We start from the raw sequence: 24,558 nt of genomic DNA on the forward strand, positions 1-24,558 counted from the left end.
TTTGAAGGTCAAATTCACCCTTAAAAACTCTAGATCTGGAGTTTTTATGGGTGTATTTGACCATCTAAAGTCATATTTGATGATATATCAAGGTAATTTTTTTACTTATAATTTATTTTTAATTTTAAAATTAGTAGTAATTGGGAGGTTGTATGTGGTTTTTCTGGTGGTGGTGGGGCTTCGCGGGGTGGTTGTGGTGGTTTTGATTAATGGTTGTGGTTGTATCATGTTAGTTTCAAAGTGGTTTCGTAGAGCGTTGGAATTGTAGGGGCGTTCGACGGTGGGGTCGTCGGTGATGTTGACGACTACGGTGGGGTCGTCGGTGGTGGTGTATGTTTTAATGGTGGTCAAAGTTGGTTATGGTTGTTGGGTGTAGAGGATTTTGGGGTAATGGATGATTCCCTTGGGGGGGCTGGGGAATCATGATGGAAGGAAATTGGGTAATCAGGGGGGAAAGGGAATGATTAAATTAGACAAACAAACAACATTAAAGGGAATCATAGCTGTTGATTCCCATTCCGTTTCTTGAAACCCCCCAACCAAAGGCCATTCTGTCAAAAATGATTACTTATCGCCATTCCATTGCTCAAAGAAGTACTAAAAATAATCTTGCTGCTATAGATCATAAGTAACACACAATCACCTCCAAGCACCTAAGAGTCCAAGACAGATTCTAGCAGCTAACTATACTCTTCCATTCTGTCAAATATGATTACTCATCATGGCTTAGATAGTAAGATATAGCTAAACTTTAGCTCTGGCTCCATTAATATTTAAAGGCTAATAAGAAAACAAATGCAACTTGTTGGCAGATACCAAGTAAACACACACAAATTAATACAATAGGTCAATACACATCTGCTTCCATGAGCACCATTCAAGTAAAAGCAAGCCCGAAAAGAAAAAAAAAAAAAAAAAAAAAAAAAATCAAATGTTCCAAATCACAGATGTTGATGCTTTTTCCTACAATCAATCTAAAATTACACATTAAATGTAAGACTTACTGATTCACAAGTCACTCACAATATCTGTGTACACATCTCTGCCACAGCTGATCATATACGTATGTTTTAGTCATTGCTTCTTCCACCTTTGCTCCTAGTTATTGCTAACTCAGTTTTCAAAAAACTTTTTCAGCAATTCCTTGTCTGCATCACCAATATTTGGATCACTGAGTAATCCCACAAATGATGATATAGTGTGATTATCAGTAGCAAACTCTTTGATTCTCATTAATTTGATGGTAAGGGAATAATTATTTGGACGAACACCTAGGAAATGGAGGTGCCTAGAAAGAGAAATGACAGTGGAGAAAGGGGGGTGGGGTTTAATCTTACAAATGGATGATAACAATTGATTGAAATCGATAATAGAAGGAATAGGGCGAATGAATTTCATATGATCGAAAAGAGAAAGCGGGGTTTCAACATGAGTAAACCCTAATTTGGATTGTTGTCTAACATAATTGAGAAACAATTTGGGGTCATCAAAATCAAAATATTTAGATTGTTTGGAACGATAATAAGAGTAAAATCGGGAAAAATAGAAAGAAGAAAGAGGGAAAAAAGGAGGAAGAATACCAGAAGAAGATGAAGATGTAGAACCAAGCAAAAGTAGAGCTCTGCTCCTCATCATCATCATCATCATCATCATCATCATCATCATCATCGTCTCACTCTCAGTTTTCAGTTCTCAGACAAATACCAAATACCTGCTAGTGTTGGCTACTGCGAAAATTGAAAAGGAATAAAGATGATGAACAAATTTCTTAATTTTTTTTGACGGAAAAATGGACATCAACTAAACTACTGTAATTCAATAGTAATATGAGTGGGACTTGTCTCCAATAGTCCAATAAATAGCAACATGCTTTTCAGCTTTTGTCTTCAACATCCTTTTTTTTTTTGAGGGTTGTCTTCAACATCCTACTCCTTATTAAATTGTTTTTCAAATTGATTGAAAATACTCCCTCCTAACCTCCTTTACGTTTTTTTTTTTTGTTTTTTTTTTTTGTTTTTTTTTATTTTTTTTTTAAGTTCTATTCTTATTAAATGAAAAAATAATCATTAGTTTTAAATTTCTTTCTTTTTACTAATTTTTTTCAATAATAAATCTTACATTTCTTTAATTCCCCAGATTGAAAAACTAGTTTATTTATATCAATTTAGACCTACTAATCTTTAAATATATTAGTCCCAACAATAATTTCTTCTAAATTTAAACTTGTACGGGATAAATTAAGAATACTCCTTCAATCTAGTTTTATTCAAGGAACATGAATTGAGAATAATGTTGTTATTATAAACGAATAGCTCACATTTTTAATAAGGCCAAAAAAAAAAAATTAGCTCACATTCTCAATAATGAAATGATATTACTCATATAATGGTTTGGAGTTACTTTAATGGACAAAATAAGCTTACTCTTATGAATAAATAGGATTACTCACACACACGCGCGCGCATACACACACACATATATATATATAAATAAGGATTATTCTTATAAATGAATGTGCACAAATACAAGACTTCGGCCCTGTTCTTTTGAGCTTCTGGGCAGAGCAGAGCAGAGCAAAGCAGAGCAGATTTCAGCAGAGCAGAGCAGATTGAAGCAGAGCAAAGCAGAGCCGAGCAGAGCAGAGCAGATTTCATTAATATTAATATTATTATTATTACTAATATTATTATAATTACTAATATTATTATTACTATTACTATTATTACTATTACTATTATTATTACTATTACTATTATACTACTACTACTACTACTACTACTACTACTACTACTACTACCACTACTACCACTACTACTACTACTACTACTGCTGCTGCTGCTGCTGCTGCTACTACTACTACTATAATCATTAAATTTTATTATTAAATATTAATTATAATTAATAATATTTATATTATTAAATATTAATTATATTATTATTATTAATATTATTATTATCATATATTAATTATTTTATTATTAATATTATTATTATTAAATATTAATTATATTATTAATATTAATATTATTATTAAATATTAATTATTATTATTAAATATTATATATTATTATTATTAAATATTAATTATATATTATTATTATTAAATATTAATTATATATTATTATTAAATATTAATTATATATTATTATTATTAAATATTTATTATTATTATTAAATATTATTTATATATTATTATTATTAAATATTAATTATATATTATTATTATTAAATATTTATTATTATTATTAAATATTATTTATATATTATTATTATTAAATATTAATTATATATTATTATTATTAAATATTTATTATTATTATTAAATATTTATTATTATTATTAAATATTATTTATTTATTATTATTATTAAATATTAATTATTATTATCATTAAGTATTAATTATTTATTATTATTATTATTAAATATACATTATTATTATAATAATTCAATATTAAGTATTAATTTTAAGCAGGGCAGAGCAGAGCAGATTGAAGCAGAGCAGAGCAGATTTTAGCAGAGCAGAGCAAAGCAGAGCAGAGCAGCTCTAAAGAACGGGGCCTTCCTCTTTAATTTTTCCTTCACTATTTCTTTTGGTAAATATATCGGAATAGAGATTAGCCCTAAGGCCCCGTTCTTTAGAGCTGCTCTGCTCTGCTTTGCTCTGCTGAAATCTGCTCTGCTCTGGTCTGCTCTGCTCTGGTCTGCTATGCTCTGCTCTGCTGAAATCTGCTCTGCTCTGGTCTGCTCTGCTCTGGTCTGCTATGCTCTGCTCTGCTGAAATCTGCTCTGCTCTGCTTCAATCTGCTCTGCCCTGCTCTGCTCTGCTTAAAATTAATACTTAATATTGAATTATTATAATAATAATGTATATTTAATAATAATAATAATAATAATAATAAATAATAATTAATACTTAATGATAATAATAATTAATATTTAATAATAATAATAAATAAATAATATTTAATAATAATAATAAATATTTAATAATAATAATATATAATTAATATTTAATAATAATAATATATAAATAATATTTAATAATAAATATTTAATAATAATAATATATAAATAATATTTAATAATAATAATATATAATTAATATTTAATAATAATAATATATAAATAATATTTAATAATAATAATAAATATTTAATAATAATAATATATAATTAATATTTAATAATATATAATTAATATTTAATAATAATAATAATATATAATTAATATTTAATAATAATAATATATAATATTTAATAATAATAATATTATTAAATATTAATATTTAATAATAATAATAATTAATATTTAATAATAATATTAATAATAATATAATTAATATTTAATAATAATAATATTAATAATAACATAATTAATATTTGATAATAATAATATTAATAATAATAATATAATTAATATTTAATAATATAAATATTATTAATTATAATTAATATTTAATAATAAAATTTAATGATTATAATAGTAGTAGTAGTAGTAGTAGGAGCAGTAGTAATAATAATAATTGTAGTAATAATAATAATAATAATAATAGTAATAATAATAATAATAGTAAAAATAATAATAATAATAGTAATAATAATAATAATAATAGTAATAATAATATTAGTAATTATAATAATATTAGTAATAATAATAATATTAATATTAATGAAATCTGCTCTGCTCTGCTCGGCTCTGCTTTGCTCTGCTCTGCTCTGCTTCAATCTGCTCTGCTCTGCTGAAATCTGCTCTGCTCTGCTCTGCCCAGAAGCTCAAAAGAATAGGGCCTAAGTCCCTAACAAAGTAACAAACTTAAAACATCTCATTATTTTGGTCTCTTATATTAAACTATGAGATCGATATAGGGGTGGCAATACAAACTTTTGAACATGGCAATCTAGCAAGTAGGTGTAAGTTGGTGTACTACTTCGTATGTGTTTGATTCTTATCCTAATTAGTTTATATGCAAACTAGTATTCTTCTAGTTTGTATTCCATGATTTGGAAATGCAATGTAGAAAATTTATATGGAATCAGGTTGATAAAATTTAATATTCGTCTAGATTAAATTAGAATATAGTGATCTATTATCATATGAAATCAAACAGTCAATGTATAGGTTTTGAATTTATTAGCCATTTTGAAATAAAAAAGAAAACTATTTTTTAGCTGACTTGTATTCCTTTTTGGTAAGTTTTTTAGTTGACACGTATTTCTTATTAGGAAGTTGATTTTTGGTTGACCCTACTACAAACTTGGTTTTTTTTTTTTTTTCTTGGGATACTACAAACTTGATTAAATAAGCTAAATAAAGCACATGATCTACCCATTTCTTTGTGAAATGAGAGAAACAAAGGAAATCTGTCCCTAAATTAAACGTGTCATCACTCATTTTAATAGAAATAGAGAAAATATAAATTTTTTTTTAAAGGGTTACATCCAAGTACTTAAATGATACGAGTACCAATTTTATTCCACTTTTTGAACCAAATTCCTCATTTTGTTGAGAAAACGAAAACTCAAGAGTCAAGAGTTGGCATTTTATTAATCAAATTCAATCCTCCTAAGAATTATTTCATCATCTCTAAAATTGAACTTCTTCAGTTTACTCAAATGCACTCACACACTCACATCCACACTCAAATCTCTCTTTTCCTCCTACTCTCCTGGTTAAATAACTAACTAACTTCCAATTAAACAATTTTTACCCTAATTTAACTCTCTGCAAATTAGGGTTCTTATTCCTATTCTCTTTTTTCCGCTGAAACATCGATCTTTACAAAAACTTCAGCTTCCATCAATGGCGAATACAATTTTAACTTAACCCTTTTCAAATTAGGGATTTCAATTCCATTTTTCAATTTCCAATTGCCTTCAATTTCTGCAGAGTACTGTAACCAAATTAGGGCTTTTGCAATTGAAGAATGGCAAGTAAAATTGGAGTTTCTGGAAAAGAATTCATTGCAAAAGCTTCAGCTTCCATTAATGGCGGTAACATTACTCATCTTCTTTCATACCCTCTTTCTTCATATTATTCTTCTTCTTCAAATTACCAGAGCAATTCTCTCTTCTCCGCTGAAAATGAAGTTGATCCCAAATTCTTCCTCGGATCAATGAGACAACAATGTAAGATGGGATTTCGCAACCTCAACGACGCTGTCTCTCTCTTCCATCAAATGACCCGTATGAATCCTCTCCCTTCTTATTTTGATTTTACTGTTATTTTGTCTTCAATGACCAAGATTAAACCTCGTTACCCTGAAATCTATTCAACTGTAATTAATCTCTCTTCACAATTGGAATTGCTGGGTGTTCCTTATAATCTTTATTCTTTTAACATCCTTGTTAATTGTTATTCCTGCTTGGGTCGTGTCGATTTCGGGTTTTCGATTATGGGAAAAATCATTAAGCTTGGGTTTCATCCCAGTATTGTGACCTTTAATACCCTCATCAATGGGCTTATTTATTCTAATCTGTTGGAAGAGGCTGCTAGATTGTTTGATCAAATTGTTAAGCTTGGGTTTCAACCCAACCTTGTGACTTATGGTACACTGACCAAAGGTCTTTGTAGAATAGGGAACTATGCAAATGCTCTTAATTTGCTTGTGACGATGAACTCGGGTTTTTCTCTTAATAAGCCTGATATTATCATATATAACACTATCATTGATAGTCTGTGTAAGGATAAGCTTTTACCTCAGGCCACCAAACTTTATTCCGAGATGAGAGGAAAGGGCATTCAACCTGATGTCTTAACTTATAACACCTTAGTTCGTGGAATGTGCACTTTGGGGCAATGGGAGGATGCAAAGAAAATGTTGGATGAAATGTTGGAGAACAACATAGATCCTAATGTTGAGACCTACAACATGTTAATTGATATGTGTTGTAAACAAGGGAAGGTTAGTGCAGCACACGCTATACTGGGCCTCATGACCAAAAGGGGTAAAACTCCAGACATCTTTACTTACAATTCCCTGTTGGTTGGTTATTGTTTGTGTGGCCAAATGGATGAAGCCACTGAGCTTATTGATTTGATGACGAAAATTGGTTGCAAGCCTAATACTGTGACTTATGATAGCTTGTTAAACGGATATTGCAAGTCTAAGAAGCTTGACAAAGCCCTAGATTTGGTCCAGGATATGCGTCTTAGAGGATTAGCACCTAATGTTGTTACATATAGCACTCTTATAGATGCCTTATGCAAGGACAACAGACTCCAGTTCGCACGTCAAATTATACAGGAATTGGAAGCTGAAGGAATCGTACCTGACATAATTACTTATAACTCATTGTTTGACGGGCTCTGTAAAAGCTCACGGGTTGATGAGGCAATGATAATGCTGAAAGGAATATCAAGTTGTAGAGTAGTCCCTGATATTGTCACCTACAATATCCTAGTTAATGGCCTTTGTCAAGCTGGGAGACTTGATGAAGCAGTGGATATTTTGTCTTCTCTCCGAGCCAAGGGTTTAGTTCCTGACAATTATACTTACAATGTAATTATAAATGGATATTGCAAGTGTAAGAAACTTGACCAAGCCCTTGGGTTGTTCCATGATATGTGTCTTAGAGGATGTAAACCAAATGTTGTTACGTATAACACTCTCATAGATTCCTTATGCAAGGAGAACAAAGTCCAGCATGCAAATCACCTTATCCAGAAAATGAGTTTACAAAACCTCACACCAGATGTAGTAACTTTTAATTCATTGATAGATGGCCTCTGTAAAAGCTCACAGATTGATGAGGCAATGACAATGTTGAAAGAAATGGTAAGCAGTGGAACAGTCCCTGATATTGTCACCTACAATATCCTAATTTATGGCCTTTGTCAAGTTGGTCAACTTGAAGAAGCAGTGAACATCTTTTCTTCTCTCCGAGACAAGGGTTTAGATCCAGACAATTATACATACAATGTATTGATAAGTGGATATTGCAAGTGTAAAAAGCTTGATCAAGCCCTTGTCTTCTTCCATGATATGCATCATAGAGGATTGGAACCTGATGTTGTCATATATAGCACTCTCATAGATGCCTCATGCAAGGAGAATAGGTTCCAGTTTGCAAATGAACTTCTGGAGAAAAAGAGAGCTCAGAACCTCACACCAGTCACGGTTACGTGTGAATAATTGATTCATGGCTTCTGTAAATGCTCACAAATCGATGGGAGGCTGGAAGGAATGACCACTAGTGGAGTAATCCCTGATATTGTCACCTACAATATCCTAATTGGTGGCCTTTGTCAAGTTGGCGACTTGATGAAGCATTGGGAATCTTGTCTTAACTCCGAGCTAAGGTATTACAACCAAACAATTACAGATACAATGTAATGATTGAGAGATGCTGTTTGTAAGGGTTATCTAATGATGCTTTTGAATTGCAGGATAATGGCTGTTCTCCAGATGATTGAACTTAAATTATGACTATCAGAGGATTTCTTTGTGGTAATGATGTCCAAAAGGAATCCCAGTTTTTCAGAATCATGAGAAGCAAAGGCCTTGCACCTGATGCTTGTACAACTTTGCTGCTTCATTACTTGATTGCTGCTCGCTACGTAAGCAATGCCAGTAAAGACTTGGCTTCGAGTGACTCTAGAAATTGACTAAGCTTGCAGCTTAATGCTGTTAGATGTCAATTTTCTGATTGTGGTAAATCTGCTTCATGCTATTCCTCAGGTTTACTTGTTGAATGTTTTGTAACATAGTATTCATTCTTGCTCATCTTCCATTATCTGGTTTAAGTAAATATACTACCCCATTTTATGAATCATACAAATCTGTGCTTCTTGTGTAGATAGGTTTTTATATATTTTTGACAAGGTGGTGAGAGAATTAGACAGAAGGAAAGGATTAAGTTTCTGTGAGTAGATTGGATAGGCAAGTCCCTATTGACAATTGTTCAACTTTGTATCATTACAACATCGCTATTGAGAGGCGAATCAAGCAGCATATTCCATAATTAATTTCGGCCATGATGCCCAACTATGCTATACGGTGTTTGAAGTATTAATATATGCATTTCTTTGTATGCTTAGCTCTAGCCAATTAATGCTATAATGCTAGTTGATATGGTATCCTAGGCTACTTTCTTAGGTAGGTAGATGTAATTTTGGGCACGAATTTAGCTTATCAACCCTGTGTCGGTCTATACTTTGTGCTGTGCATATAAATCTTGATGTAAGATCTTCCAAACATTTTGCTGTTCCGCCTAAATTCCCATGAAACATGCTTCTAACATTCATATAATAATGAAGTCTTTGGTGTTCTTCAGAAGGATATGAAAGGAAGAGGAAAGGTGGGAGCTGAGAGGAAGGAGATCATTTTCTATTGTCCGGATAATAATTGGTTTAGCTAAGTAACAAGTGAAATGACTAAAAAGAATAAGCTTTTCTTCTTTAATGTGCCAGCTGCAGTTCAGAGGATTGCCAATTCAGCTTTCATGTTACAGCTTAGGTGGTTTATTTATTTGCATATTAGAATCCTTATGTTTTCAAATCTACAAGTTAGTTGCATGGATATCTTTCTCTTGAGGACACTTTAACTATCTTGTAGTAGCAGAGCCGCAAAGGGTTTGATAAATTATACAGAATTATGCAAGGAATAGCTCTGCTGGTTGAGTTGCATGATAGATAACTATCTGTTTGCCTTAGTGTGCTATCTGTTTCTCTTCAACATATTCAGAGCTTGTTTTATGTCTGATCATGTGTATATTCCATTATTTTCAGATGTAAACGCTGTGCTATGATGGTTCTGATTCTTCTGAAACATTTGGAGACAAATACTGCTTGGAGGCTTTCCTATATTGAAAATAACACTTGCTCATTGTATTTTTCTTAATTTTTTTAAAAATTACATTTGTTTCCAAGGGAGAAAATGGATTATTCACTTAAATTATTTAAAGTTCTAGAGGAAGCTTAATGTTTGTACAAAGTATGTTGCAAATGTACCAAAGGAGTTGGAGGGGCAGCATATATGATATGGCTGTTTGATAGTTTCCTGCTTGCATATGTTCCAAGCAGGTTGAACTGTTGCTTTTATTGAATTCTGAATTCATTAATGGATTAGTCTTACACTAATAAGTAATAACACTATTGTAGGTTAAAGTGCTTTTCGACTATTGAATTAATTGAAAATGCTACTGATATTTTGGGCATGTTTTCACATAAATAATACAGAGTATTATAATGTTTTTTGTGAACGTAATACTGGGACGCATATAATAAAAGTAAGGATCTCAAGTAAAAATTAGCCAATTCAAATTCAAATACATGATGAAAGCTACCAAGGGTTTATGGTTATTAACTTATTATATATCCTACATCCTATATATCTTTTTTTTTTGAAGAAATAAAGGGTAGTATATATCTAAATGCAATACATGATGATTATAGTTTATACTAGATGAAGCCCGTGCGATACACGGGTCGATTTTTTTTTAAAAAAAAATATTTTTCATATTTATGTGATTACATTTGTTATTTTATTAGCTGTACGTAATATATCATTTTCTTTGTATTTGTTTTAAAATATTAGATAAAATTCCTAATCTCAAAAGATAATATTTCGTATTTAATTAATGTAACTATTAAAATCTCATTGGTTAATTATGCTTATGTGACACTTGAATTATTTATTGGATATAACTATAATTTATAATCCTACGTGGCACGTTAACTAATCTCAGGTGGCATAATCCTATTGTAGCGTTTTAAAAATATTAATCCTATGTGGCGCTCTAATATTTTTTTAAAAAATATTAATCCTACGTGGCTCTCTAAAACTCGGGAAAAAACTCCCGATGCACGGTAGTTTGATTATTTTTTATTTTTGTATTTATTAGCTAAAATTTGTTATATATTTAGATAAAATTCCTAATATTAAAAGATAATATTTAATATTTAATTATTTTAAACTTAAAAATCTCATTTGCCAATTTTGCTTACGTAGCATTTGAATTATTTAATTGTAAAAGAAATTAATAATCTCTTATTTAATTGGCTATTACTAAGATTTATAATCCTACATGGTGCGCTAAAAAAATTAGATCCTACGTGGCTATCTAAAAACTCGGGAAAAAAACTCCCCTTTATATATATATATATATATAGATTTTATCTCAAAGCTAACTAATTGAGTTAAAAGAGGTTTTTTTTTATAAAAAAAAAAAAAAAAAAAAAAAAAATCTTGGTGAGAGTACCAAAATGTGTACACAGGATTTAATATAAGGTTTTTGGTATCACCCTAAAACTTCAACCAACCAAATTAATTAACATTCACATTGAAATGTTTTCGTACCAACCATAAAATTTTTAGTCAAAATAAGCTTATCATAATTACATTTATTAGTTTCCATTTATATCGTGTTATTTATGTAGACCTTAACTCCAAGCAACGGTTGAAAGCGGTCATAGACTCATTGAATAAACATGGGTTAGCATACTTAGCAAGTACTAGCCACTTAGCCTAAACTCCAAAGGGCTAGTTTCAACCTAAAACCCTAAACCCTCAACAAATTAAGGATTTCAGATTTTCAATTCAGACTTATTAATTTATTATTACACATTTTCACCCCCTTCAACTTTCACAAGAATGGCAAACAATAAACTTGCAGTTGGAAGAAAACTTATTGCAAAAGCTTCAACTTCCATTAATGGCGGAAATATATTCCTTCGTCTTCCCTCTTCTCTTTCTTTCTGCTACCCTTTGTTCAGTTCTCTCTCCTCCCCAAATAATGAACAAAACCCCAAATTATTCCTCAATTCAGTGATACAACAATGCAGACATGGTTTCCACAAGCTCGACGATGCTGTATCTCTCTTCCATCAAATGACTCGTATGAATCCTCTTCCTTCTGCTGTTACTTTTAATTTCATATTGTGTTCTATGATTAAGGTTAAACCTAAAGAACCCATTAATTATTCAACTGTAATTTCTCTCTCTGCACAATTGCAATTATTGGGTGTTTCTTGTGATCTTTATTCTTTGAACGTCCTTGTCAATTGTTACTCTTGTTTGGGTCGTGTCGATTTCGGGTTTTCGATTTTGGGGAAAATTATTAAGCTTGGGTATGAACCTAGTATTGTGACCTTTACTACCCTTATTAATGGCCTCATTCATGCTAATTTGTTGGAGGAAGCTGTTAGATTGCTGGATAAAATTGTCAAATTAGGGTTTCAACCCACTATTGTTACCTATGGTGCTTTGATCAAAGGTCTTTGTAGGATAGGGAACTACGCGAATTCGCTTGGATTGCTGGCAATGATGAATTCTGGGTTTAGCTCTTGTAATCCTAATGTTGTCATATATAGCACCATAATTGATAGTCTTTGTAAAGACAAGCTTTTACCTCAGGCTGTCAGCCTTTTTTCCGACATGAAAAGCAAGGGTGTTCGGCCTGATGTCTATACTTATAGTAGTTTGATTCGAGGGATGTGCACTTTGGGGAAGTGGATGGATGTAAGGATATTCTTGAATGAGATGTTGGAGAGTAAGATAGCTCTCAATGTCACGATCTACAGCATGTTGATTGACATGTGTTTTAAGCAAGGGAAGGTTAAGGAGGCAGAAGCTGTAGTGGGACTGATGAATAAGCGGGGTGATGCTCTAAATATTATTACTTACACTTCTCTGTTGGATGGATATAGTTCATGTGGTCAAATGGATGAAGCCTCGAAAATAATGGATTTAATGGTGAAAAATGGTTTTGTGCCTAATATTCTGACTTTTACCAGCTTGTTAAATGGATATTGCAAGGTTAAGAAGGTTGACAAAGTCCTAGACTTGGTCCAGGATATGCTGCTTAGAGGTTTAAAACCTGATGTTGTCACATATAGCTCTCTTATAGATGCCTTATGCAAGGAGAATAGACTACAATCTGCAAGAAAGCTTCTCAAGGAAATGGAGACTCAAGGCGTAAAACCAAATGTATATACTTATAATTCATTGCTTGATCATCTCTGTAAAAGTTCACAGGTTAATGAGGCATTGGAAATGGTGAGACAAATGGGTGAAATCAGAGTGGTCCCTGACATTTTTACATACAGTATACTAATTGAAGGCCTTTGTGCAGTTGGGCGATTTGAAGAAGGAAGGGATATCTTCTCTTCTCTCCAAGCTAAGGGTTTAAAACCTGACAAATATACATACGATGCAATGATTAAGGGGCTCTGTAAAAATGGTTTACCGGACGATGCTATTGAAGAATTAAAGAAAATGGAGGACAATGGCTGCTCTCCAGATGATTTTACCTATAATGCAATTATAAGTGGTTTTCTTTCAGCCAATAATTTCAAAAAGGCTTTAGAGTTTGTCATAATTAAATCAAGCAAAGGGTTCCCACTTGATGGTCACACTACTTCGCTGTTAAGTGGCTCATTTGCTGATCACAATGTTAGCGATGCAGACAAAGCTTTGTTTCAAAAGTTTCTAGAGAACCAGAAGCACAAGTAAACAGCTTAAAGGTGTCAATGTTCTGATAAGATCTCTATTCCATAAGCTCTCTGGTCAAAGCATCTGTTGGCTGTTGCATGGTAAAATTTCCTACGTTCAACTTGCGCATTCTGGTAATGTCTTTTTGTTTATATAATTAATTTCTTTTGATGTGGCTGTGTCATATTATGAGCATGAGAAACTAATTTTAGTTTTGCACCACTTATCTGATAGTAACTAATCATAATGACCCATGAACAGTTTGGTGGAGGTAATGGACTGGATAATCTGATTTATATATTTATATAAATAAGCAGAAATTAAGGCTGAAAGCTTGAATTAAATTAAACTTGCTAATGGTTTCTTACAAAAGGAAGTAGGTTTCGCCTACAAATCTCATATTAGTGAATTGAGGTAACAACTCTCAAAAGGATTCACTCCAAATATTTCCTACCATTTTCTTTCCCCTCCCTCTCTTTATACTACGGACTATTAACCTAGTAAAATATGACTAGAATACCCATACTGCCCCTCCTTAGGTTAGTCTATTACAGAAAGCAGACATATATATTGCCAACATTGTCCGGAATATGGCAGAAATAGTGCCAACTTTGCTAGTAGCAATATCATTAGACTTCCACACAACCACACGTATGTATTAATTTCTCAAAATTTACAAAGTATTCAGTCTAATATTTCACGAGAAACTCTTGACCACTCTCTGTATGGGATTGTTTAGTTCAATCTTCTGTTTCCACTGCCAGCTCACATATCTCAGTAAATTATTCCGTTTCTACCATTGCCAATTGTTACTGCCTCATTATACATACAGATTATCAAGCCTGCTTTTTCCTTGTTGGTAAAAAGCCTTAAATTGGTTATTAGCTTGACAAGTTGACTTGTCATGGTTATTTCCTTGGTCGATGGTCTTATTCTTGTTAATATGTTGTTGGATAAGATTGTCATGTTTAGAATTCAACCTGACTTGGTTGTCTGTGATGCTATGTACAAGGTCTTTGCAGAACAACAAGAATGTTGGTGCTCTCCGCTTTTAAAGGAGATGGGGTCTCATGGACCTGTAAGTCTGGTGCTAAACTGCTAATGATGCTTTACATTATGTCATCATTGATGGTCTTTGTAAGGACCAATTGACCAATTATTATATCAATTCTCAAGCCCCTAAATTTTTGCAGAGATAATAGGCATGCACATTTTGCCCAATGTCATCAGACTTGTCACTTTATTCCTCAGTTTTAGGTATGTGCTGTTTGGAGCAGTGGAAAGACAGCCGGGATATTTTGGACAGAAATATAACAGCAGCACCTGATTCTCACACTATGCTGCTTTATTGCTCACTTGCTACTAAGATGTTGGCGGCAGATTAGGCTTGGTTTTGAGAGTTTTTGGAGGACAATTGCACAAGTTAACACCTTATGAAGTTTAACGTCAATGCTCTGAAATTTCTGCAGTGTTTCTCATCTAATTCTCGAATAATTTGAGATGTGGTAATCTCGTCTTCCTTAAACTCTTATCTAGAATTCTGGTTAAATTGGATATGCTTCCCCATTTTCTTCATTTCATGAGATATGCATGTCTAGTTGAAGCTTTGCAGTTTGCACCTTTATCAGAAATAATCACTCATGCAGTCAACACACAGCGAACTGAAAAGTCATCTATTTCATTATGGTAAATTCTTAATTTTTCTTATTATTTTTCTTTAGGAGGCTAAATTTTACAAAGTATGTTATAGCAAAGAGCTTGAAGAAATTATGAAGTTGCACAAGACTTGCTCTGCCACAATGATTTCAGATGGAAGTGGAAATTTTAAATTATTGGGATCACGTATGCTCTTCTTGAACCCAGTTGGCTTCAAGAAGCAGCAGATGGCCTCCATAAACTAGACAACTTCCCGAGGAAGCAGATGTCTTCTCTATTCTTCCGCCTAAAGGGTGAGAAAAGATGCACTTGCCTATTTGTGATTATGGAAGGATGCAAATAACTACTCCAGAATAATTCATCTCCAACACTACAGAGTAAAAATATTAAAGAATTTATATGTGGGTGTTAGGAAGGTTTTGGGGCTTCTCAGTCATACATTTACAACTGGAACTAAAAAAATTCATACCTTGTGCTATTTAATTTCAATATGTATTGCTCACACAAAATTAAGCTATTTATGTTCAATTCCATTTCTCTTGCTTGGAAAACCTTTTTGTTCATCTTTGCTGAAGAGAATTTTTTGGTTTGATTTTTCTCAAAGAAATTGTAAAAAAAATTTATGTCAAACAATAGCTTCTCTGTTCCTAGGCTATCTCATATTCTGTACGATGTTCATCCCTGAATCCATGTCCAGTATTATGAATAAGATGCTTTTGCCTTTCTTCCACAGTTGAAAGGAAATAAGAAAAACAGAGCTTCTTTTTTTTTTTTTTTGTTTTGAGACAAGAAAAACAGAGCTTCTTGTGCTGTATCTTGTAAGCCTACAACTTATCATTTGTATTCTCAACTCTTACCAATTTTCATTAAATTTTAGTCTATTCATACATGGAAACAGAACACCAACTGATCATTTGAGGATACAAAGGTTATAATTAAAGCAGTATTATTAATTTATATACATTCCAACATTAAACTGAATTACTAAGGAAGACCTAGCTAAATCTAATCAACCTCCATTAAGCTGAATCTACCTTAAGTTAAATTAAACTGCATTCCTGTCAAACAAGTTGCCATCTACCATTAAATCTCGAAAAATTCTTTGATCTTGCGATTCTTCCCTTCCTGGTTGCGGTAAACTTCAAGAAATTCTTTAAAGTAGTAATTCCGATAGTGTTGAGGATGCTGATTGTCGATCAAATTTTCAATTGGACCAATTAAAGCATCGTTGTCTGGGCCATAAAACATTGCCAGTGACACTCTACTTTGGTGTTCATTAGTCACTACTCTATGCAGCACGCTTTTATATTTACCATTGCTTAAAACCTACATCCAAAGACAGAAAGACAGAATGAAAGTGAGACACAAAGGTAGAGGTCAGAGTATTGCTTTCATTGTTTGAAATAGTCCAGGTTAAAGGATCATAATTTGTATAAAGAAATGCATCGAAAATCAACAAACCTGCAATTGGTCGCCTATATTGACTATTAACGCATTTGGAACAGGATCAACCACAATCCATTTGTTGTCCTTCATGATCTGTAGACCCTCCACATTTGAAGTTGGTAGCACAACTGTCAGTGCATCTCTATCAGTGTGAACACCCAATCCGAGTGTAAGGTCCGGGTTTGAACAAGGTGGGTAGTAATTTGCTTGAGCCCTAAACAAGGGAGTTTTCCCTAACCTATCTTGTAAAACATCTCCCTCCAGTCCCAAACCTTGTGACATCAAATTCAGAAGCATACTCATGACAAATCCGATTTCTTTAGCATATGCAGTCACTACCTTCCTACAATAACAAAATCAATTGTGCTTAAGAATGGAAGTAGTACAAATACATAACATAATCCCAATAGACCCTAAAACTGAACAACCAATTACAGGCCAAGAAAAAACCAATGAACTATAATCAGAATGTTCAGAATTTCAACCTAGTCCATATCTCCAATGCAAAAACTGACCAATCGCAATGCTCAAAATGCATACCTGTAGTTTGGAGGATCTGATGGCAAAAGTTCAGCAAAACTGTCATCAGCCGGGTGCCAAGAGTGTTTAAAAACCTCACTCCACATGCTAAATTTCTTAGCCTTTTGGTCTCCCTTGTCCTCAGCTTTTCGGAAATGATTACAAATCCTTACATCTTTAGTAGGATCATCTGACACAAGAAGAGCCTTAACTTGAGGAGGAAGATGAAATAAGTCAGTAACAGCAGACAACATGCTTTCACAAAGCTCTTCTGTTACACCGTGATTTATGATCAGAAAAAATCCATACTCCTCAGATGCTTTTGCTATCTCTTTGACAAGACCATCAATATCTCCCCTTCCCATATCTATTATTGGAACACTGTCACCTGACTTGGACACTTCCGCTAAATTTGGCCTTCTTTCCACAGGAAGGATGAAATTGGGAGTAAGAGACAGTGCAGTTGATGAGGTAGAAGATTCATTGTCATCTGAGTTTGCCCACTTGAATACATTCCCAGACATTGCAGATACTTTGGTAATACAAAACCTTTAGGGAATGCAATGCCACGCGTTATAGGTAATGATCGCCTCCACTTTCCATTCAAGCTAATACAATTGTTGCAAGCCGGAGAAAAAAGAGAGTTTATCATTATCTGAAGATCCGATTACAAAAGTATGATTATTCGGTTATTTATTACAAAAGTGTGATACATAACATTTCAATTCAAAAGAAAAGGAATGGCCATTACATATTAGATTACTTCAATATAGATAAATTACATGTATCATGTATGTTTGTATGTATATATGTACTTGTAACACGCAACTAAGATACCAATATACAATTAGAATTTAGATGTGTTGCAACCTTAAAGACAATTTATGCCTAGGTGTTAGTCTTAGGAGACTTTCCTAACTTTTGTGTATGGTAAAATAGGTGGGGATATCAGATTATGTTAACTACAGGCTTTACTCTCTCCCTTCAAGATTGTCCCATTTAGAGGAGTCAGGTGTCCGAGTCAGGTTTGGTGAGGTCGAGTCTAGTCTAATTTCAAACTTCGGTGACCACCCCATGGGGCAGCTGCAACTAACCCCCAATCTCGAACATCTTATCTCCGCCGTTTCATACTCCACACAACACCCATCAGCCTATAATTAAAAACCCAGCTATTTCGTTCATTCCAAATCATTCACAAAACAAATTCCACCAATCCACCTCTTTATATTTATCCCATAAACAAACCATTCAATCCATGATGACAATATAAAATACCACAAAAATCATGAACATCCAAGCAAATTTGAGAGAGAAAATATGATAATCTTATATTCCTTCCAAACGAATTTAATTTACAGAAAAACATTGATTGAATTAGAGTATGGAAACGATTTACAAACCTCAATTGACAACGGAAAGCGCAAAGAAAGATTATCTGACGGAGGAGATCGAGAGCCCTAGTGACGAAAACTGAGTGAGTGAGGTGACCGAAAACCAAATTGAATACAAGGTGCGGGGGCAATCCTGTGGTTTCCTGAAACCCGGCAGTACGGGTTTTATAAAATATTTTCTCCTGTGTTTTATGTTCAAAAAAATTCGGTTGGAATACAAAGTAAATCAGCTACCGTCACTACTCACTAGAATGGGTACAAACTCGGATATGAAACGAGTACGTAATACGATTGTTTTAAAAAAATAAAGGGTACATTAAGTAAAATTTGGTGGAATTGGTGGGGAACTCACCTTGTGACTTTGAGGTAAGGTCACAAATTCAAGTGTCATTAACTACAAAATGTTACTCCCTCCGTTTTTAAATACTTGCTCCACTTTCTTTTTTCGACCGTTTTTAAATATTTATTACATTTCCTTATAGAAGTGGAAGTAAGGTAAGGCCAAAAGTTTTATTTCTGCATATCGCTCGAATTGGAAAGCTTTATTATATGTGTGTAATTAATTTCTCTCACTTAGTGGACCCAACATATATTCTCTCTCCTCCAATTAGCTCCACTACTTTTGCCTTTTACATTTTTTTATTCTTCCACCAACCCCACTACCTCCATATTTTAATACTTTCTCCGATTTCTCCTAAAACTCCTCACATGGAGAAATGGAGCAAGTATTTAAAAACGGAGGGAGTATAATATAATTTTACTACAATATCTTATGAAATTTTCAATAATTTATGATAAATAAATTTTATTTTATACACTTTTTTTTAAATATTTTATGAAATTTTCAATAATTTATGATAAATAAATTTTATTTATACGTAGTAAGTATATTTTTAAAAAAAAATAAAAAATTCATCGGATTGAATAAATTTATTTGAAAAATATTTTAAAACATAATAAAAAATTTGGTCAGATAGGAATTAGATTCAAATAAGATTGGATTGTGCTTTCATTACCTTTCAGTAGCCAAACATTGGAAATAAAATCTCCTTCTTTTCCTTTCTTTTTCCCCCCATTCCTCCCTCCTCTTTTCCTTTACTAACAATGAGCCAAACAATTAGTAAAAAAATATATAATAGAATGATCCAACATAAATGTTTTTTTCAATGGAATTCAAAATAAATGTTGAAAAAAATGATGTATATTTTATTCATGAAAACTACGGATGGGGGATTATATTAAAATCAATAGAAGTCGGATTACAAAAGTTTAAAGGAATTGGGTTAAGGCAAACCCTCTCAGACCCTATATCAAGGCAAGTAGCCAAATTTGGCTAACTAAAATTAGCTGATTTGGATATTATAAAGAAAAAAAAAAAAACAGATTTCGAGCCCGATCTCGATCAAACAATCCAAAGTCGTGTCTATGTCCGATCTCGAAGGCGGCAACTTGTAGGCATGTACAATTTATATAAGTGACACGTTATATACGAGTCAAAAGTCAATTATTGACTTGATATTACTTGACTATTTATTTAAATTAATTGTTTTAGGTGAAATTAATTAAATATGCAAGTTTTAATTATTTTAATTAATTTTCTCATTTAATAATAGAGAAATCCTACTAATATTGGATAATAGATGGGTCACGATTAGCAAGTCAAAAGCCTAATACAAATATAACCCTAACTCGGCCTAAGAGTCACACACTCTATAAACCTAGGAGAACTTGAAAACATCAAGCACATCACAAGTCAGTGCAGTTCAACCTCTACATCAGTCATTGGTCTACATCAAATGTTAAGGATTGAGAGTCAAAGTCTTGCATCAACTATTTTTGATCGAGATCAAGCTTCAACAGCCCTCAATTGAGAATCAAGTTAGCTCGTGAAATAAGTCAAAGCTAAAGTGGAAATCGAATCAGATGAACAAATTATAGATTGTACCCTAAATTATCAAATTAATAAATTAACATTTTATTTCATTTATTTTGAATCTATATTTTGCAAATTTAAAATTTGTGTTTAAAACCTCTAACAGAACCTCTAAGTAAACCCTGACTGAGTAACTCGAGTAACCCCTGCATATATTAAAACTTGTGGCTTATCATTAACCAAACTAGGTTATCATTAACAAAAAAAAAACAAAAAAAAACACACACACACACGCATAAACTAATAGGGATTCTCCGTTCATCTATAGTATTAGGGATTTAGGGTATGTTCACTTCAGCTTAATTTCAGTTCAGTTCAGTTCAATTCAGCTCCAATCAGTTCAAGTTTAGTTCAGTACCTAATTTTCTTCTCTCGTAAAATATTCATTACAGTTCTATAACCTCTATCAGTTCAGTTTAGTTCAATTCAACTCAGTTCAGTAAATGTAAATAGATTCCTTGTATTGCAATTGTAAAAAATACAAGTAGAGAAAGTTACGGAAGCATCACACATCAACATCACAAAAACAGTAAAATATCCGAAAAGCATAACATAAGTTACATACCAAAAGCTCCAAAAAAAAGTGCACTTGTTTAATAGAAAAAGCCAGCCGCCGTTGACCAACACCAATAGTGGCAATTACCAGTAGTTCCTACTTCCCGCTATTATCTACCGTCTATCTCTATCTCTGCTCAACCTCCTTCACATTCTCCTCCATTTTCTCTCTCCTCTCTTTTTCTCTGCGTTATGGCTCTCACTGCTGGTAATTTTCTCTCTCCTCTACTCAATTTCAAATTTTACCTTTCATTATTCTCGATCATTGCCTGTAATTTCACACAATTTTTGATAGGGTTTTCTGATTTTGAAATTCCGAAATTCAGTTGTTATCTTTGTCAGTTGATTATGTTTTTAGGGTTTAAGGATTTTCGATTTTATTTGTTTGATTCATTCGAATATTTTGTTGGAATTTGGCGTGTATATAAAGCTTTTGCATGTTGATTTTGAGTTTTGACTTACTCACTGATTATAATATTTGGATTTTTGTTTGGTTTCTAGGAATTTCTTGCTAATACTGTAAAAGAAATTTGGGGAATTGTTCAGAATTTCATTTTTTTTTTTTTAAAAAAAATCAATTAACTTTCCTAATCGGCATAGTATTTGCTCATTTATTCTCGACCGATTACGACTTCTATTATGTATTCGGGTATGCCTAGACTCTAGAGTTACCGCGAGCCAATAGTGTTGTGAATATGTGATAGACTAATAAGATTGTGTTTTTGTTATAGTTTATTAAACAAGTTAAAGTAACCTAAAACTGAATGTGTATTACTCTAAACTGTGCTTGGAGAGATGAGGATGGATATGATTATATAATTACAATTTGTTTTGTCCTATGAAGGAGTGGGATATGAAAATTCGTGTAATAGTAATGGAGTGCGCATTGATGAAAAGTGATGGTGCCGGAGTGTGGTTTTGATGGGTCTTATGAATTATGAGTCAAGCTTTTTGTGTCATTGGATGGTAAACCTGTTGTCGTGTTGTGCCTTCAAGGGAGATGGTAGTGAACTAGTGATGTTAGTTTGCCTAGTTATGTGCTATAATACCAAGTGAAGTATTATAGAAAGAAACGAGAAAGAGTAGTTAGTGTATGTAATTGAAGCATATGAATGAGTATGATCTCTTTTTGTATTATATGGGGAAGCACATATATTTGCTGATACTGACTACTGAGATAGGGATAAGTCGATAAGATTCAAATGTAATTGGAACGTGCTTTCTCAGAATATTACCGGGACTCAACCTAAATGAACTAGTTAAGAGAGACCAAATGTTAATCTAAGCAAGTGAGTAATCCCCTGCCCTCCTGTCTGATCAGACATTATCAGAACTAGGTTCCTTTGAAGCTCCTTAGCATTATCTGAAATACATCACACCATGTTGATTGCGAATAAAGTAATGACATTTCAGAATGACGTTACTTTCTAAGTTTCTAGTAGCCTTGGTTATAGATTTAAATCATCCACTGCGTCCCTAGAGTCATCATCAATTCTTGTACCTCAGGAAAAGACACAATATGCATTTCGACTTTTGAATGTGTTTCTCTCGGAACAACTTATTTCTGTTAACTGCTGAGTTTTCTTCATACTCTGTATATCTATCTGTTAACCACAAGTTGAAAACAGATACTCGATTTCTCTGCTTGCTGGAATCTAGAATGAGTAAATCATTTTTTTAGTGATTTATATTCTTTCATATTGTAATCCTTAATAGAAATGAAGCGTTACCTGATTTCTTAAAACTTATGTTTTTCTGCCTTTTTGCATTACTGTCAAGTCATTTTTATATTCCTAACATTGCTTTATTATTATTTCTAACAGATGTTGGAGAAGCTATCTTGGATAAAGATGGGGGACAAACTGTGATGCCAACACTCTTCAAACTAAATCGTTGGCAATGGTGGATTTTGGTGGGACTCAATATTTTCTTTCTTGTAGCAGGACAAACTGCTGCTGTACTTTTAGGAAGATTTTATTATGACAAGGGTGGATCTAGCACGTTAATGGCCACCCTTGTTCAAACTGCTGGGTTTCCTATCCTATTCATCCCGCTTCTATTAATTCCAGCTCCCCCCAGTTCTCCAACCCCATCTGATTCAGTTTCTGGAAAGTATATATGCTTAATATATATCTCACTAGGAATAGTTCTTGCGGGTGACAATTTGCTGTATTCGTATGGACTCTTATATCTCTCTGCCTCCACATATTCTCTCATTTGTTCTACCCAATTAGCTTTCAATGCTATCTTTGCTTACTTCATCAATTCCCAGAAATTTACCCCGTTGATTCTAAATGCTGTAGTCATTCTTTCTTACTCTGCGGCCCTGCTAGGGGTTAACGAGAGTTCTGATGCACCAGAAGGGGTGAGCAAGGTACAATATGCCATCGGATTTATGTGCACCATTGGAGCTTCAGCTATCTACTCGCTCTTGCTTTCACTGATGCAGCTTGCCTTTCAAAAGGCACTGAAAAAAGTTTCATTTTCTGTTGTTTTAGAGATGCAAATCTATCCATCAATAGTTGCAACTATAATTTCTGTTGCTGCCTTATTTATAAGTGGGCAGTGGCGGACATTAGAAGGAGAAATGCATGGTTTCCACACCGGGAAAGCTTCTTATGTGTTGACTCTGGTCTGGACCGCCATATGTTGGCAGGTGTGCTCAGTCGGTGTGGTAGGCTTGATTTTTTTGGTTTCTTCATTGTTTTCAAATGTTATAAGTACTGTGGCATTGGTTGTCGGTCCTATTGCTTCTGTCATCGCCTTCCATGACAAGATGAATGGTGTCAAGATAATTGTTATGCTTCAAGCACTTTGGGGATTTGCCTCTTATCTCTATCAAAATTACATTGATGATTCTAGATCAACCGAGCTACGGAAACAAATGGAAGCCAATGAGAGGAGGGTTGCTGCTTGTTAATATGGTTCATTAAGTTACACAGAAATGATATAGCATTATTTTCTGTAGATGGCCAAACGGTCATCCTGTATTCATCAGTTATTTGTTAGGTGTCATCTTATTCAGAAACTTTGCAAAAATAATATGAGTTAGTATATTATTGCCATGAATTGTTCTCCATGTAATTCTATAGTTATTCTTTCAACTGCTTGCAAAATGATTCTTTCAACAGGCAACAACTCTTGTACCTGGTAGTTTTTATTACTGAAGGCAGTTCAATAGTGAAATGGTCGCTTCATCTTTTCTTTTTTGGTTTATTAAAACACGCATCTTGTAAACTAATTTACTATTTAATTTTTTTTTTGAAGACAATTTACTAATTTAAGTTCATAACTTTGTATATTGTGGGTGCCAACTAGCTTAGATTTGTCTACTCGTACATCAATATTGACTTTTAGTCCTTACTACAATGTGTTAAACTACTACTTTTTTTTTTTTTTTGAAATGAGTGTGTATATGTAGAGATTTATTTACTTCCACTTATCTAAACTTAATTTTGCTTAAAATAATTAATTCTTTGCTAAAACTTATGTAAAATTGCCAATTGTTTCAAAAAACAAAAAATAAATAAATTGCCAATAGAAAAAGAGCTCCTCTTGAGGAAAATTTATTAAGTGAATTAGTGTAAACACAAATAAGTAAAATAATTTTTATTTGGCAAAAACTCTA

General features: G+C 32.8%; 3 protein-coding genes and 1 pseudogene across 4 annotated transcripts; 3 read left to right on the plus strand and 1 right to left on the minus strand.

Moving 5' to 3' along the window:
- The first annotated feature begins 5,221 nt into the window (after positions 1-5,221).
- Positions 5,222-9,993, plus strand: LOC145604961 (uncharacterized). Its single transcript, XM_081660955.1, has 3 exons — positions 5,222-8,299; positions 8,387-8,651; positions 9,728-9,993. Exon 1 carries the CDS (start codon positions 5,925-5,927, stop codon positions 8,130-8,132), a length of 2,208 nt encoding a protein of 735 aa, XP_081517081.1. The 5' UTR covers positions 5,222-5,924; the 3' UTR covers positions 8,133-8,299; positions 8,387-8,651; positions 9,728-9,993.
- A 1,598-nt stretch (positions 9,994-11,591) lies between these two features.
- LOC145603815 (uncharacterized) lies at positions 11,592-15,622 on the plus strand. The gene is made up of 4 exons (XM_081659802.1): positions 11,592-13,531; positions 14,443-14,508; positions 14,624-14,935; positions 15,152-15,622. Exon 1 carries the CDS (start codon positions 11,592-11,594, stop codon positions 13,449-13,451), a length of 1,860 nt encoding a protein of 619 aa, XP_081515928.1. The 3' UTR covers positions 13,452-13,531; positions 14,443-14,508; positions 14,624-14,935; positions 15,152-15,622.
- Positions 15,623-15,845: 223 nt separating this feature from the next.
- Positions 15,846-17,703, minus strand: LOC145604520 (protein DMR6-LIKE OXYGENASE 1-like; annotated as a pseudogene). The gene is made up of 3 exons (XR_014104940.1): positions 17,073-17,703; positions 16,548-16,875; positions 15,846-16,412 (listed from the first exon to the last, which is right to left on the minus strand). The product of XR_014104940.1 is annotated as a protein DMR6-LIKE OXYGENASE 1-like (transcript).
- Positions 17,704-20,980: 3,277 nt separating this feature from the next.
- On the plus strand, positions 20,981-23,995 carry LOC145604521 (putative purine permease 11). The gene is made up of 2 exons (XM_081660409.1): positions 20,981-21,138; positions 22,754-23,995. Exons 1-2 carry the CDS (start codon positions 21,123-21,125, stop codon positions 23,848-23,850), a joined length of 1,113 nt encoding a protein of 370 aa, XP_081516535.1. The 5' UTR covers positions 20,981-21,122; the 3' UTR covers positions 23,851-23,995.
- Positions 23,996-24,558: the final 563 nt, after the last annotated feature.

Source organism: Chenopodium album, chromosome 22, assembly GCF_948465745.1.
Source record: "Chenopodium album chromosome 22, dcCheAlbu1.1, whole genome shotgun sequence".
Taxonomy (NCBI): domain Eukaryota; kingdom Viridiplantae; phylum Streptophyta; class Magnoliopsida; order Caryophyllales; family Amaranthaceae; genus Chenopodium; species Chenopodium album.